We start from the raw sequence: 16073 nt of genomic DNA on the forward strand, positions 1-16073 counted from the left end.
CACCGCACCGAGCCCAGGACCATTTTGCGACTGGGACCTACCTCCACAATCAGGATTTATCTCTGCTTTGCAGACTCTGTCCTGCCCTACTTCCAGGGTAGTGTTAAGTGAGACTCCGTACCCCTGCCAGTGAGGCAGACGACCGTGCCTGTTCAGTGGCACCTACTCAGGCTCGCCTACGCAGTGCTTTGGTACTTTGACAATGGCGGACGCTGCACCACACACGGGCTCCCTCAGCCCCATTGTGACCTTTGCGGATGTATTCATCGACTTTACTAGAGAGGAATGGGACCTGCTCACTGAGAGTCAGAAACGCCTGTACCATAAGACGATGGTGGACAACTTTTCACTGGTAATGTCAGTGGGACTTGACTGTTCCAGATATCGTTTGATTTCTCCACCAGAGTCAGAGAGAGCACCCGTGGTTCCTGCCAGGATAGGCATAGCTGCAGCAGTGGCAGAGGTAAGCCAGGAAAGCCCTGGCCCTAGCCCTGGCCCTAGTGTGGAGGATAGAGATGCCTCTTCTGAGCAGGGTATGCCTATAAAAATATCAAATGTGGAAAGTCGGAAGGTGGTGCCATCCATCCAAAACAGCCACCTATGTGACATGTGTAACCCAACCTTCAGTGGCGTTTTCCAGCTGGCTGGGCAGCCAGAAACCTCTTCTGAGCAACAACCATATATATGTGGATCATGTGGAAGAGCTTTCCCACTCAGTGTAAGTCTTGACCAGATGGAGAGGTGGCAGAGTGGAGGGACAGTAGCTAGAAGAGAAAGGGACCAGGCCTTCTCCGTGAATAGCCACAGATGCCATGGGTTAGGGACGGCCTGTACCTGTGAGAAGGGTGAGGAAGACGTCTCAGCCAGTTCTGGAGTTGTGCAGCACCGTGGTACTCACAACGCGGAGAATCCATGCACGAGTGCTGAACGTAAGGAGAGCTTTCACACTGGACAAAAGGAGCGCCAGTGCAGTGGAAGTGAGGGAGCTTATAACCAGGAGGAACGTGTCCAGGAGGAACGTGTCCCGGAGGAACGTGTCCCGGAGGAACGTGTCCCGGAGGAACGTGTCCAGGAGGAACGTGTCCAGCAGCAGGAATTCTGCCTACCAGAAATGTCTTATGAATGCAACACATGTGGGAGAGTCTTTAACTGCAGAGACCTATTTAATAATCACCAGAAAGTCCACACTAGAGAAAGGTCTTGGAACTGTGATGAATGCGGGAAATCCTTCACGCGCAAGTCCTATGTTAAAGTACATAAGAGACTTCATAGTGGAATAAGGCCTTTTGTATGTGATAAATGTGGGAAATCATATATCAGTAAGTCCCACCTCAATGTCCACAGTAAAAGCCACACCATAGAAAGCCTGCAAAGACTGATTGCAGGAAATATGTTGATGATACCAGCCTTGGCTAACTTGAGAGAAGTCACACCGGAGCACGGCCTTAGTCATTCAGCAAATGGGCAAGACAACATCGATTACCAGGTATGTGGAAAGTCTTCAGGAGCTACTTTATATTTTCTAACCTTCCAGGACCTTCCCTTGGCCTGAGGTATATCATTGCTAGTGTCTGTTGTAGAAACTGCCCCACTTCTACCAGCAGACAGGCTAAAGACCGTGTGGCTCTTACGCCAATGTTCTTAGCTGAGTCCAACTGACATTCTCTCTCTCCTATTTCCTAGAGGGAATCATGAATGACACGAACCCACCGGGGATCCACTTTCCTTACCTCCTGGTGGTTTCAGTGTGGACGTGACCCAGTTCCTGTGGAAAAGATCTGGAATCCATTGCAGTTTTCCAAGTTTCTGTTTCCTGTGGACAGTATTGACTCTACGTGAGCTTACTGAAATGGATTTCACCAGCCTCAAAATCACCAAACCTTGGGACTGCCTGCAGCACACATATAAGGTTGGTTGGTTTTCCCAAAGAAATGGGAGATCCATATATTTTATGTAGGACCATTTTATCTCTTAACAGCTTCACTAGTTTATAATCAAAACTTATATAATTGCACTTACTTAAATTGTAAGAACAGTTAAGGTAATGAACATATCATTATCCACAAAAGTTTTCTCATGCTCTTTAATGATCGCTTCCTCTTGTCCCTCCCTAATCCACATGCAACTGTTGATTTGTTTTATTTCATTATTAGTTTGCTTTATCTAGAATTTTATATAAATGTAATCAGTATGACTTTTGGTTTTTTCCCCTACCTTCCATCAGTAACCATAATTGTTTCAAGATTATTTACTGTTTGGGGAATAGCCATATGTTATTCCTTTTTGCTGTTGAGTAATATTTCCGTGTGTGAATGTTATACAGTTGTTTTCCGTGTGTGAATGTTATACAGTTGTTTATCTGTCAATTATTAAGCATTTAGGTCATTTCCAGGTTCTGCCTATTAAAAATAAAGCTTATTTGAAGCAAAAAAAGAAAAAAAGTATCTTTAATGACTTCACAGAGGCAGTTTCCTTGCAAAAGAAAGGCAACTCCTCAAGAACAAACCTCACCACTCTTATTACCTCCATGGTCTCTCTGTCTCACACACACACGGTTTCATACTCAGTCGTGTCTGACTCTTTAGGACTCCATGGACTGTAGCCTACCAGGCTCCTCTGTCTATGGGATTTTCCAGGCAAGAATACTGGAATGGGTTGATCATTTCCTCCTCCAGGGGATCTTCTCAACTGAACCCAAGTCTCCTGCATCTCCTGCAGTGGCAGGCAGATTCTTTACCACTGCGCCACCTGGGAAGCCCATTGCCTCCACATTGCCCTTGAAAGGTCATGTTCTGTCATGGTGCAGGGCAGATACAGAGATGAAATAGCACCTGTATCCAATGTAACTGCAAGTTCTTGTTGATTCGTATAAGCAAGAAATCAGGAAGTATTGTGGGAATGGGTTTTAAGCTTGCTGGACCCAGACTAGAAAATAAGGTTAAATAAGGTAAAATTTGTCAAGATGGTAATACCTGAGATTTGGCATTTGAAGCATGGCTGGAAGTGGATCTAATAGTTTGGTAAAGCCTGGATTGAATGGTGGCCTACATAAAAGAATTCAAGTAACTGAAAATTTCCCTGGGATTTTTCTGTACCTCAGAAGTACAGTTCCTTTACATTACATTTCCAAGTTTTCTTGTCCTCTGGCTTCCATGTAGGTTCAGCCAGTAGGAAGCACCGTAGGGGGACTGAAGGGCAGGAATCCAGGTTTCTTCTATGCCCTCTGTGCTTCATCTGGCTTTTCTAGGAATGTCTGCAACCTCCTTTGCTGCAGTAGCCCTTCCAGACAGTTCTGCCATGTTTCAAGCATTTACCAAGTGATCTTGGGCCCTGGAAACCAGTCATACCACCATAGCTTTGTCCCTCTAGCCTAGGAATGGTAATTATTTTGTGCTGATACTAATCTGTCTGTGGCCCCACTTCCCCCTAATTTTGGGTTCCCAAGAAAACCATCAACTGAGTAGCCAATTCTCTGAATTAAACTCCTTCTGTTTAAATACACCTTAAAAGTACTTTTTTCTTAAGTCCTATTTTGTGTGGTTATATTGTTGCAGAAACCAGTACTCAAGAAACCAAGCACCACACTCAGAGAGTTGGAGAACTCAGGTTTATTATGCCAGCAGGCCCAGAGGAGTTAACACTCCAAGCTCTGAGCCCCAAACAAAGGGGTTACAGAGTTTTTATAGACAGACTGTAGTGGGCAACACTAGCTGTTAATAGGCTGGTTTAAACTAAGGGGTTTCACATGTGCGGGAACAGCAGTCAAGATGGGGAGAGGGGGATGCCTGACCTGGACAGGCATGATTAAGCAGGTTTGCAGGGGCTGGGCAATTGCAAAGAGCAGGACAAGGGTGAGTGAGATAAACTCCAGTTCCTAGTATTGCAAGTCCCCACTTTCTGAGACTATGTGACCTATGTGATCTAGACTTTGCAAGGGGCAAGCTGAGTTACAGAGGCAGAAGGAGAACTTTTCCTCTTCCAACATCCTAACTTGTAACTAACTATGCTGAAAGAATGGGAGGAAGAAGATAATTGTGTAAGAAATACAGGAGCTACATATTCTTTAGTTGTGGTTTTTGCAGACAACATTAAAAGAATTTAATGAAATGACTATTCATAGAGTTAAGGGAAGAATTAAGGAACCCAATAGAAGGAGTGATGTACCCAGAGTCTAACAACAGTAGGAAGCTATTCCCAGCCTTATAAAAGAAGGCAAGGGAGAAAGCAGAGCTACTGGAACTACAGGATATAACTGTGGGAAAAGGCCCCCCAGTGGAGCTGTCGCCATCAATAGGGCAACACAGCCACTATTAAGGTGTAATCTGGCTGGGAAGGATCATCAGGGAGGGCAAATAGACACCTGACTTTTCTCTGCTCCTGACCTTACCTGTCATTGGCAAAATATAAATTCTAAGCAAAGCTCAATGGGGCTCTGGTGATCCACTCTATGGAGGTCATCCTCCCAGGGCATGGAACAGAGCAAAGAGAGGCAGAGATTGGCTCTAGAGAAGCAAGTAGAGATTGATGAGCAGTACTCAGTTTCTGAAATGAAAGTTGAGAGCACGTGGTAAAACTGAAAAATCAAGAAATAGCTGTGAAAGTATATGTCTATGGCAAAACCACACTGTTTACCTTTACTCACAATATTTCTGATTACCAGATGTGAAATTTTTCCCATACAAGCCAACTCTCCAATACCAGCTGAGCATCCTGCAGTTGAATTCAATTCTGGAACTAACTGGAGATAGCACCGACCCCACAGGTTAAGGGCTCGGTCCCACAAGACTGCCCCTCCCTTCAAATTCCAATTAGAAGTAGTAGGTCCCGAGGTTACTGACACTTCTGACTTGGCTACAAATCAGAGATTTCCAGGAGCCCCTTCTTGAGGTTAATAATTTCCTGGAATGGCTCATATAACCCAGGAAAATGGTTTTACTTGCTATTGCCAATTCATTACAAAGGATATCTTAAACAACACGAATGCACAGTCAGATTAAGAGAGGCATAGGGCTAGGTCTTGAGCATAGGGGCTTCTGTCCCTGTGGAATTGGGGTGGGTCACTCTCCCATCATGTAGGTGTGTTCACAAACCTGGAAGCTCCCAAGCCCCCTACTTTTGGAATTTTTATGCAGGCTTCATCATGTAGGCATAATCAATTGTTAACTCAATCTCCAGCCTCTCTCCTCTCCCAGGACAATGAGGGTTAGATCTGAAAGTTCCAAGCTTCCGATCATGGCTTTCTGGTTACTAGCCCCCACCTGAAGCTATCCAGGAGTGCACCAAGAATTATCTCATTAGAACCAGAACACTGCTATCACCCAGAAAATTCCAAGAGATTTGAGAGCTCTATGTCAGAAATTGGGGTCAAAGACCAAATATCAGAACAAAAGATGCTCCTAGTTCTTCTCACTTAGGAAATTTCAAGGGTTTTAGGAGCTCTATGCCAGGAAACGGGGGCAGAGACCAATATATATTTATATATTATTTCACAGTATATTATATGTAAAAATAATACAGGTAAAAGACTTGAAAATGATCACCTCTGAGAATGAAACACAAGAGTTGAAAAGGAGGATTTTTTAAAAAATAAGCCATAATAAATTATTTGAAAAAATATTTTAACTGTTTGTGTATACATATTATTCTGTGTACCAGTCTCAGACTATTAATAGCCAATATTGTGGCTGGAGGCTCAGTGGTAAAGAATCCACCTGCCAATGCAGAAGACATGGGTTCGATCCCTGATCCAGGAAGATCTCACAAGCTGAAGGAGCAACTAATCCCGTGCACCACAACTATGGAGCCTGTGCTCCAGAGCTCAGAAGCCGCAACTACTAAAGCCCACATGCCTAGAACCCATGCTCCACAAGAGAAGCCACTGCAATGAGAAAGCCAGGCACCACAACTAGGATAACCCCTGCTCACCTCAACTAGAGAAACACCCATGCAGCAATGAAAATCCAGCACAGCAGATAAATAAGTAAAAATATTACTAAAAATAATAAAAAATAAAATATAAGAGCAGGAATTTAAAGCTGAGGAAGAGAGAAAACATTGGCCCGAATGATCAGTTATTGGAATCAACCAAGACCTCTAAAAAGGGGTGGGGGGAAGTTGGGGGTGGGGGATGCAGATAAGTAACCTGCAATCTCTTAGTCATGTGGCTGGCGAGTTTTTATCTGATATGGCCATCATTGAAGGGAATGCCTCTTTGAAGTGGATGCCCCCATAAAGCTGAAGTCAGGCAATTGCATTACAAAAAAGGGGAAAAAAATCTGAGTGTCAGGGCTTCACACTATATAAATACATCTATTTATCTGTCTATATCATACATTAATCAAAATAAAGTTCTTAGAATAGGAAAGAGTGAAAAAGCTTTTGTGTCCACATACATATACGGAGGGCTTCCCTAGTAGCTCAGATGGTAAAAAATCTGCCTGCAATGCAGGAGACCCAGGTTCAATCCCTGGGCTGGGAAGATCCCCTTGGAGGAGGAAATGGCAACCCACTCTAGTATTCTTGCCTAGAGAATCCCATGGACAGAGGAGCCTGGCAGGCTATAGTCCATGGGGTCACAGAGAGTCGGACATGACTGAGAGACTAACACATACACACACATAAATAGGGAGGACTTAAGTGTCAAAGGCTATTTGAGTGTATTTGTGTGCATATGTGGGTATATTTACCGATTGAAAAGAAGGAATAGAAAGCTAGAGAGGTGGGAAAATTTTTTGAATGATGAAGTATTATCAAAAAGCAAGGAGGAACTTGGGTCAAGAGTACAAATGTGGGACTAAAACTTCCAAGAATAGCAAGAGGGAGGTAAAGATTAATATTCACGCATATTATGGATAAATTGCAGAGTAGACATGGAGAACTTTATCCGAACAGGCCCCTTTACTGATAAAATGGATGTTATATTCATCAGCTGAGAATGAGGAGAAATAGAATGGGATGGGATGTAAGGACAGTCAAGAAATTGTGCAGTAGCTGAGATGGAAATAGAGTGAACATCTGTCTTCAAAATGGGACACTTTCAACAGTGTGTTAGTTTGATGTGGCTATTGTAACAAATTAGCATGAACTTGGTTTGTTTTAAAAAACTGAAATTTGTTCTTCACAGTTCTGGAAGCCTTATATCAGTTTCACTGGGCTGAAGTCAGGTGTCACCAGAGTCATGCTCCCTCCAGAGTCTCTGATGCATAACCTGTTCCTTGCCTCTTCCAGCTTCTGGTGGTTGCCAGTATTCCTCGTCGTGTGTCTGCATAACTCTAGTTGCTACCTCCATAGTCACCTGACCTCCTCTTTTGTATCTGTCCAATTTTCCTCTGCCTCTCTCTCATAAGTTTGCATGTGATTGCATTTGGGGTTCACCCAGACAATCAGGATAGCTCATCTCAAAATCCCTACCTTAACCATATCTGCAAAGACATTTTTTTCCCCTGTATAAAGTAGCATTACAGGTTTCTGAGATTAGAATGTGGATATCTTTAGGAACTGAGTGTGGGGAGGCAGGGGGAGTGGTGTTAAGGCATGTTCCAGAGGAAGCAATTACGCTTGAGGTAGAGGAAGGTAGAGGCAGGATACAACACCTTTGCGCCTGTGTGCATCCTGATGAATGCGGCTCAGCACCAGGGCATATGGATCTGGTCACTCTGCAGTAAGCAGTCTTTGCAAACACAATGCAGTAGCCCTAGACAGACACCAGTTGTTTGTAAAGAACTTTGCAATTCAAAGAAGCTGAATTTGAATTACTGTTAAGTACAGACACAGAAAATATGGTGAGAAAAGCTGATTTCAGAATTCCTAATTGATATTTATTATGAACTTCAGGCACCAGAAAATTTTCTTCATGATTAGCAGGCACTAAAACATCTAATGCAGTATTTTCTCAGTGTTTCTGCTACCTTCTTACCCTGACCTTACCTCAGTTTTTCAGCTTCCTAGATGTCTGTTTGGAATCACAATTAGGCATTTGTTGCTGTGGTTCAGCCTCTAAGTCGTGTCCAACTTTTGCAACCCCATGAACTGCAGCACTCCAGGCTTTCCTGTCCTTCACTATCTCCCAGAGTTTGCTCAAACTCATGTCCACTGAGTCAGTGATGCCATCCAACCATCTCATCCTCTGCTGCTCCCTTCTCTTGCTCTCAATCTTTCCCAGCATCAGGGTCTTTTCCAATGAGTCAGCTCTTTGCATCAGGTGGCCAAAGTATTGGAGCTTCAGCATCAGTCCTTCCAGTGAATATTCAGGGTTGATTTCCTTTAGGATTGACTGGTTTGATCTCCTTGCAGTCCAAGGGACTCTCAAGAGTCTTCTCCAGTGCCACAGTTCAAAAGCATCAATTCTTTGGCATTCAGCCTTCTTTATGGTCCAACTTTCACATCCATACATGACTACTGGAAAAACCATAGCTTTGACTGTACAGACCTTTGTCAGCAAAGTGATGTCTCTGCTTTTTAATACACTGTCTAGGTTTGTCATAGTTATTCTTCCAAGGAGCAAGCATCTTTTAATTTCATGGCTGCAGTCACCATCTGCATTGATTTTGGAGCCCAAGAAAATGAAATCTGACACTGTTTCCACATTTTCCCCATCTATTTGCCATGAAGTGATAGGACCAGATGCCATGATCTTTGTTTTTTGAATTCTGAGTTTTAAGCCAGCTTTTTCAGTCTCTTCTTTCACCTTCATCAAGAGGCCCTTGATGAAGAGGTTCCTCTTCACTTTCTGCCATTAGATTGGTATCACCTGCATACCTGAGGTTGTTGATAATTTCTTCCGACAAGCTTGATTCCAGCTTGTGCTTCATCCAGCCCCGGCATTTCACATGATGTACTCTGCATAGAAGTTAAATAAGCAGGGTGACAATATACAGCCTTGATGTACTCCTTTCCTAATTTTGAACCAGTCCATTGTTCCATGTATGTCCACCTTACCTGCCTCTTGAGAAACCTGTATGCAGGTCAAGAAGCAACAGTTAGACCAGGACATGGAACACAGACTGGTTCCAAACTGGGAAAGGAGTACGTCAAGCCTGTATATTGTCACCCTGCTTATTTAACTTATATGCAGAGTACATCATGCAAAACACTGGGCTGGATGAAGCACAAGTGGAATCAAGATTATCAGTAGAAACATCAATAACCTCAGATACACAGATAACACCACCCTTACGGCAGAAAGTGAAGAAGAACTAAAGAGCCTCTTGATGAAAGTGAAAGAGGAGAGTGAAAGTTCAGTTCAGTCGCTCAGTCGTGTCTGACTCTTTGCGACTCCATGGACTGCAGCACACCAGGCCTCCCTGTCCATCACCAACTCCTGGAGTTTACTCAAACTCATGTCCATTGAGTTGGTGATGCCTTGCTTTTTCTATCATCTAGCATACGGTAGCAATTTGATCTCTGGTTCCTCTGCCTTTTCTAAATCCAGCTTGTACATCTGGAAGTTCTCGGTTCACGTACTGCTGAAGCCTAGCTTGAAGATTTTGAGCATAATCTTGCTGGCATGTGAAATGAGCACAATTGTATGGTAATTTGAACATTCTTTGGCATTGTCTTTCTTTGGGATTGGAATGAAAACTGACCTTTTCCAGTCCTATGACCACTGCTGAGTTTTCCAAATTTGCTGGCATAATGAGTGCAGCACTTTAACAGCATCATTTTTTAGGATTTTTAAATAGCTTAGCTGGAATTCCATCACCTCCACTAGCTTTGTTTGTAGTAATGCTTCCTAAGCCCACTTGACTTCACACTCCAGGATGTCTGGCTCTAGGTGAGTGACCACATCATCGTGGTTATCTGGGTCATTAAGACCTTTTTGTACAGTTCTTCTGTGGTATAAGCTATTAATATAATCTCTTCCCGATAGGGAACATTGAGATCTGACTTTTTTCTTAGATTGTCTATTTAAATTCAAATCCATCAGATAATTTCAACTAATTTTTCAACTTTATGCTGTGCAGCTTAAATATGAATTTCTTCAATTGAAAAAACACAATTAGAATAAGAAAATGTAAGGCACACATATCCTTTTTATTTAAATTTTGTATATACTACTCTGCAATGTTCAGTTGCAAATTTCTGAGAAGGAAAAGAAATTCATTTCCTTAGTGAAATAAAATGTCCTATTTAAGCAAAATAATTTTTTCAGTTCTCCTGTTCAAATGAACATTTTCAGTTAAAGAATGATAGTGATAAAATTATTTTGGATGAAAAACAAACCCAACTCTGTTAGAGATGCTACTTCAAGAATAATACATAGTCTTTATTAGTCTGTTGATAGGTAGTTATGACAATATATAAGCACTGTTTTGAGTTGATAAGAGTATTCTATCAGTTCCAGAATGTATAACTTATATCATGTAGTTTCTTGATTTAATGCATGTATAAATAAAAAACAGATCAAAGCAAGACTCATTTTTCATAAGGAAATGAAAGGGATGAAGAAATAATGGTGAGCTAAATGTGCTTTGCTCAACCCTGCAGTAAAGGATTGCGCTACATTGGAAACAATTCTGTTAGATTTTAAACCTGTTGACTGGTGAGCTATTTTTGCTATTGTTTCCCTTGGAGATGCATCGGGTATGCACACACATAATCCAGTACATCTCTCATATGCAAAAACACTTAAAATTGAGTAAAAACAAACAGCCTTCTAATCTCATGACATTTGGAAAACAGCATGTGGAAAAGAAATTAGAGTATTGATTTGGCAATAAAATAAAATGACAAAAGTGGATTCCCTCCTCTATTTTTCTGCAGCTTGAGGGAGATCTAAATTAAGAAGATGGTAAAGAAGGTAAAATGAATCAACCATAAACACAACAACCAATTTCAAAAGCATTTTCATCCTTAAATGTGCCAATGATTCATTTATCTATCAGTTCTTTCAACATTTTTCCATTAGTTGTATATTCTGAAAGTTTGCATTTGAGACAAGTTACTGACAATGAGCTCCATCTCTTTCAATTTAGGAAAATCAAGTCTCAAAGTGCTTGTACTTATGACTTTGCATTTTTAAAGGTAGCAAGTGGTTAAAAGAAATGAAACCTCACCTCGATGGTAATGGAGGGAGAAGCCTCTGAGGCAACAACACTAATAATAAGTTTTGAAAGCAGTTCTAACCCACAAAGTCAAGCAATGACCTGTAGGATTGATTTTACTTCACTGAGGGTGTATTAATGTGTCATTTCTTTTGGTTTCAGAAATAAATTTATTTCATTATAAAAACAAAACAGTGAAGTCAACTCTAGCTTTAAATTACTGAATTATTTCATACTTATCTATTTTTATGAAATACTGTTTAGAATTAGATACTTGGGAGCTATTTTAATGTGTCAGGTTAATTTTATGTAGCTCTTAACAGTGTAGCTTCTAGTAGCTGAATGCATTATTTTAATATATTATTATACAAAAATGCACCTTATGATGAGAGGGCATGTTTGTAAATTCCACTTTCAAAGTTGACATTAAAACCTTATTTAACTTCCTCATAATAAGAACAGAGTTGATCATTTTGCTGTTCATGAAAAATAAATCTTTTCTCTATTCCTGAATACTAACTGTAAACAAAAACAACAAAGCATGGTAGCACATGAGTTTATGTCTTTAGAGAGTAGATATATTCCACCAAGTTCTCCAGGAAACACTATTTTCTTATTAAGTTGTTTTATAGAACGGAGGTGGCTACATTCAAAATTGGTTAACTTTAATGAGACAATCAAGATAAAAGCCAGGTTTATGGACTGCTGGGACTTAACAGTTTTGAGAATACCTATTTTTACCCCCATTAGAGAAGGAAATGGCAACCCACTCCAGTATTTTTGCCTGGAAAATTCCATGGACAGAGGAGCCTGGTGGGCTACAGTCCATGGGGTAGAAAGAGTCAGACAAAACTGAACAACTAATCGGCCACCACCACCTCCTTCCCCATTACTCACTGACTCATTCTCAAACTTTCCTGTGTCTTACAGTTTCAGCAAATGGGGCTTATCCTTGTCGGTTCTATTTTTATCTTACACATTTTGAAATTTTATAAAGCAGAATTTCTACCACATATTTTCCATAGTTGCTGCTGTCTGTGATACTCTTATCTGTGATGAGCAGGTTTCCTATATTAAATTGCTTATTAATATCATGCCTCGTGTCAAATTAATTGATTGCCTATGCCAAATAAATTTTGTAAGTTTGAAATTCTGGGCTAAATGGGACTGCGGTGACATGAATTACTCAACCTACCACATGTGGGGCCTACAATTGTTGATTTTTTAACCAGCAACTTTAGTGACAATTGCAAGCATGTCCTCTTAAAATGGTATAGGAAACATGAAGGATAAATGTCTAACTCTTCTTCATACAATAAAATGTGGGACTGGCCCTTAGAGTATAAGTGGAAGAGCAAGGGAAAAATGCACAACAGTAACGCCTTTAGGATCATTTCACACATAAAATTTTATATTAAGTACAATTATTTTATCAACTAATTTTGTATACAAAAACAAAGACATATATATATATATGTATATATATTATTCTCCTAATTCAGATTTTATGCTGTTGTTCCCTGTTAAATTTCAAGAAGTAAAATACCAACTGATCTAGACTGAAAAGACGATCCTATGTACTCTGTATGCTACAGGGAGTTTCTTCACCAAAGCACAGAAGAAAATTGATATTCTGAAAAAATAGAGGTACATCTTAGACAATGTTATTCAACATAGGTGTCAGTGCACTAACGACTGGACAGAAGAAACTGCTAAAACCTATATAGCCTTTTTATTGTATTGCAGAATAAAAAGCAAGGACCTATGTTCTCCACTTGATGTATTCTCTTTTCTAATGCCACTGAAGTGTAATAGAATAGCTATTGTTGGGCTATTTTCTGCCTGTAATAGAATCTTTGATTTATAAAGGCGCTGAATCATGCATTAGCCTTATTTCTCAGTATACACACAGGAGCTATTTCAACCAGAACTGAAGGGGTACAGCCATGAGAGAATAGAGCAGCTGTTTAACATCACTCAATATAACCATGCATATGAAAGAGCAGCAAGGATCTCACTTTATTGATTTAATTTCAGAACATTTGCACATTACAATGGCAATCATACCAAGACATTTTCATTTTATGGGACACCACTGGTCCAAGTTTAATGAGATTCTATCCACAATAGAATTTACGGGTCATACAATTTCAGAGTTAGAAAATTCGTTAGAGAATCTATTCCCCTCCCCCTCAACTTATATATTAAGAAACGAAAGCCTGAAAGAGGTTAAATACTTTGACCAAGATCACAAGGCTTGTAAATAGCTCTGACTAGAACCCAATTCTGAGCCCTTTGATTTTTTACATAGCATGATTATTGAAGAGAAAAATATTTTTTAATTCATTCTTATGTTTTACACAATATCTGATGTTCAAAATATATGTTAGTAATTATGTGGCATGAACTAGAAAGAATGGGAATCAATGGCATTTGTCTTACTGAAAATTCCTATAGATTTTCTAGGTTTGAATACTTGACTACATCAAGAAATCCAATATAGAGAAAGTGGATACAGGGAGGGACATGGGAAACATTTGTCCTGTGTAACATCTCTTTAATTTTCTCAACTTCCTGGGTCCTTATTTTTCTAGTATTCTAATTTTACACAATATTAGTTAGGCTCATCAACTTCCTAAAATCTGATGGCTAATAAGAAACATTTTTTTAAAAGATAAAATGTGGTTGAAGAAAACTGTAGCAGAAGAAAACCACTAGCCAAGTACTTATATTTTTCAAAGCATCCCATAATGTGTGACATAACCAACAGTAGCTAAGATCAAGAGAAAGGGGTGGACTTTAACTTAATTATTCATTTCAGTTAAAGACTATCTATGCTCAGCTTTTTTTTTTTTTAATGCTCAGCTTTGACATTAATGCCAGAGGCACCAACCACATACCCCTTTTAGCTGCTATGAATGAAAAACCCTGGTTTCCTAGAACCCAAGCTAGTGGTACCGTAAGTGCCTGGCAAGTCAGGAAATACCAAAACACAGAGAAAGGGTTAAATGACTGAAAGTACTTAACAACAAATAATTCCCCAAAATGTTGAGCCCTTTAATGTGACTGATAGATGACTGAGGTAAGTAAGGGGTTATAAAATGTAACTGGAAACCAATTAAAAAAAACAGAGAAAGTCCCAGAAAGTGAAAGAAGAGAGAAAGCAAAGCTAGATCAGGGAAAATGAGAGAAGCCTCCCACAATTTAACATTTTAAATATAGAAAACAGTGTTACTTCACTGCATCCATATAAACCATAAATGTTCATTATTAAAACATTGTTTATAACAAATTGAACAATACATGAATATACATCACTGGGTAAGTGACTAAATTAATAACCTCACATCAGTACTTTGAAATACCACAGTTCTATTATACTGAATATGGCAGACTCAGATGTATTGACTTGAAAGGACACCCTTGACATAGAATTTTTTAAAAAAAACATGCCCAATAATATGTGTTCTATCATACTAATGTCATAAAAATCTATTTTTTAAATCCCTAACCACATAAGGATATATTTGGCGTTTTTTGTGTGTGAAAGTGAAAGTCACTCAGTTGTGTCCGACTGTTTGTGACCTACAGTCTATGGATTTCTCCAAGCTAGAATACTAGAGTGGGTAGCCATTCCCTTCTCCAGGCGATCTTCCCAACCCAGGGATCAAACTCACGTCTCCTGCATTGCAGGCAGATTCTTTACCAGCTGAGCCACTAGGGAAGCCCACAAGTGAAAGTCGCTCAGTCGTGTCCAATTCTCTGCAACCCCATGGACTGTACAGTCCATGGAATTCTCCAGGCCAGAATACTGGAGTGGGTAGCCTTTCTCTTCTCCAGGGGATCTTCCCAACCCAGAGATCGAACCCAGGTCTCCCGCATTGCAGGTGGATTCTTTACCAGCTGAGCCACAAGAGAAGGTTTTTTTTACCTGTACATAAAAAGGAAAAGAATGAAGGAAAATAGGTTCCAAACAATGGCTACACTACAGGGGTGAAATTAGAGTGTGCTGGATAGGGATATCACTGATCTCATTTTAGGCCCTTTTTAGTATTGCTAAAATACATGTCATTTATTCAGTTAAGTGATTAGGTTTTTTAAAACTGAGTTTCTAGAAAAACAACTAGTTCCTTATGAATAGCCAAATAAAACACTTGGCAGCTCCTATATAGACTGTGAAAACGCAAATACTTAACAAAGATATATACATAGATATATGGCCAAGAATAAGGAAGAATGGATTGAAAATCAATGGTGTCCCGCAGAAGTCAATCGTTTTAAGCTTCAGTTCTCTCTCTGGTCTCTACAATTGTGCTCTTCAGGAAGATTTTAAAAAGATTCTTTTAATGGGGGCTCTGTAAAACGCAGGACAGAAGTTGAGCAAAGGAAGTTATGACTCTCTTTTGAGATCCCTTTAGCCAAAAGCCAAGATACAGTATTTGACAAAACAGGGATGAAACCACAAAATTGCATGATATTATTCTTTTTCCTAAGAGAAGATCAGTATGAACTGGCCTGACTGAAACCAGTTATAATTAAGGAGATTTAAGTGGACTTTGAACAATGCACCTCCAGACTTCACATTGAATAATCCAAGGAATTGATTTCAAATTGTCAAATCCAATAGATATTATGCTGGATTTTAATACTCTGGCAGCAATTATCACATTTCTTTGGCTATACTATCAACTACCTTCAATTTCATGGTATCATTCTCCTTTCCTTCTCTTTCTCATCCTAACTGACTGTTCCTTTTTGAAGTCTGTAATTAACTTTTCCCCATCTCTGGCCTTATCTTTCATATCCTACAGACTCTATACAAATCATCACTCAGTTCATTTTACACGCTGTGCCTGGGTGATTTCATCCACTCCTTTCTTCATTTTAATGACCATATAAATACCAATGGATCTTGGTTCTAATCTCATCCCAGAGTTTCAGAATTATATATCCAACTGTTTGTTGTACACATTCACTTGGATATTCAAGAAAAACAAACTAATGATGTTGTTTTACTTTCCTGTATAGCCC

The 16073-nt window shown here is 39.9% G+C and overlaps 1 protein-coding gene across 1 annotated transcript; it reads left to right on the forward strand.

Moving 5' to 3' along the window:
* Positions 1-202: 202 nt before the first annotated feature.
* On the forward strand, positions 203-1552 carry LOC139033483 (zinc finger protein 671-like). The gene has a single exon (XM_070462697.1). The coding sequence runs from the start codon at positions 203-205 to the stop codon at positions 1550-1552; it is 1350 nt and encodes a 449-aa protein (XP_070318798.1).
* The last annotated feature ends 14521 nt before the right edge of the window (positions 1553-16073 follow it).

This window comes from Odocoileus virginianus, unplaced genomic scaffold (assembly GCF_023699985.2).
Source record: "Odocoileus virginianus isolate 20LAN1187 ecotype Illinois unplaced genomic scaffold, Ovbor_1.2 Unplaced_Scaffold_10, whole genome shotgun sequence".
Classification (NCBI taxonomy): domain Eukaryota; kingdom Metazoa; phylum Chordata; class Mammalia; order Artiodactyla; family Cervidae; genus Odocoileus; species Odocoileus virginianus.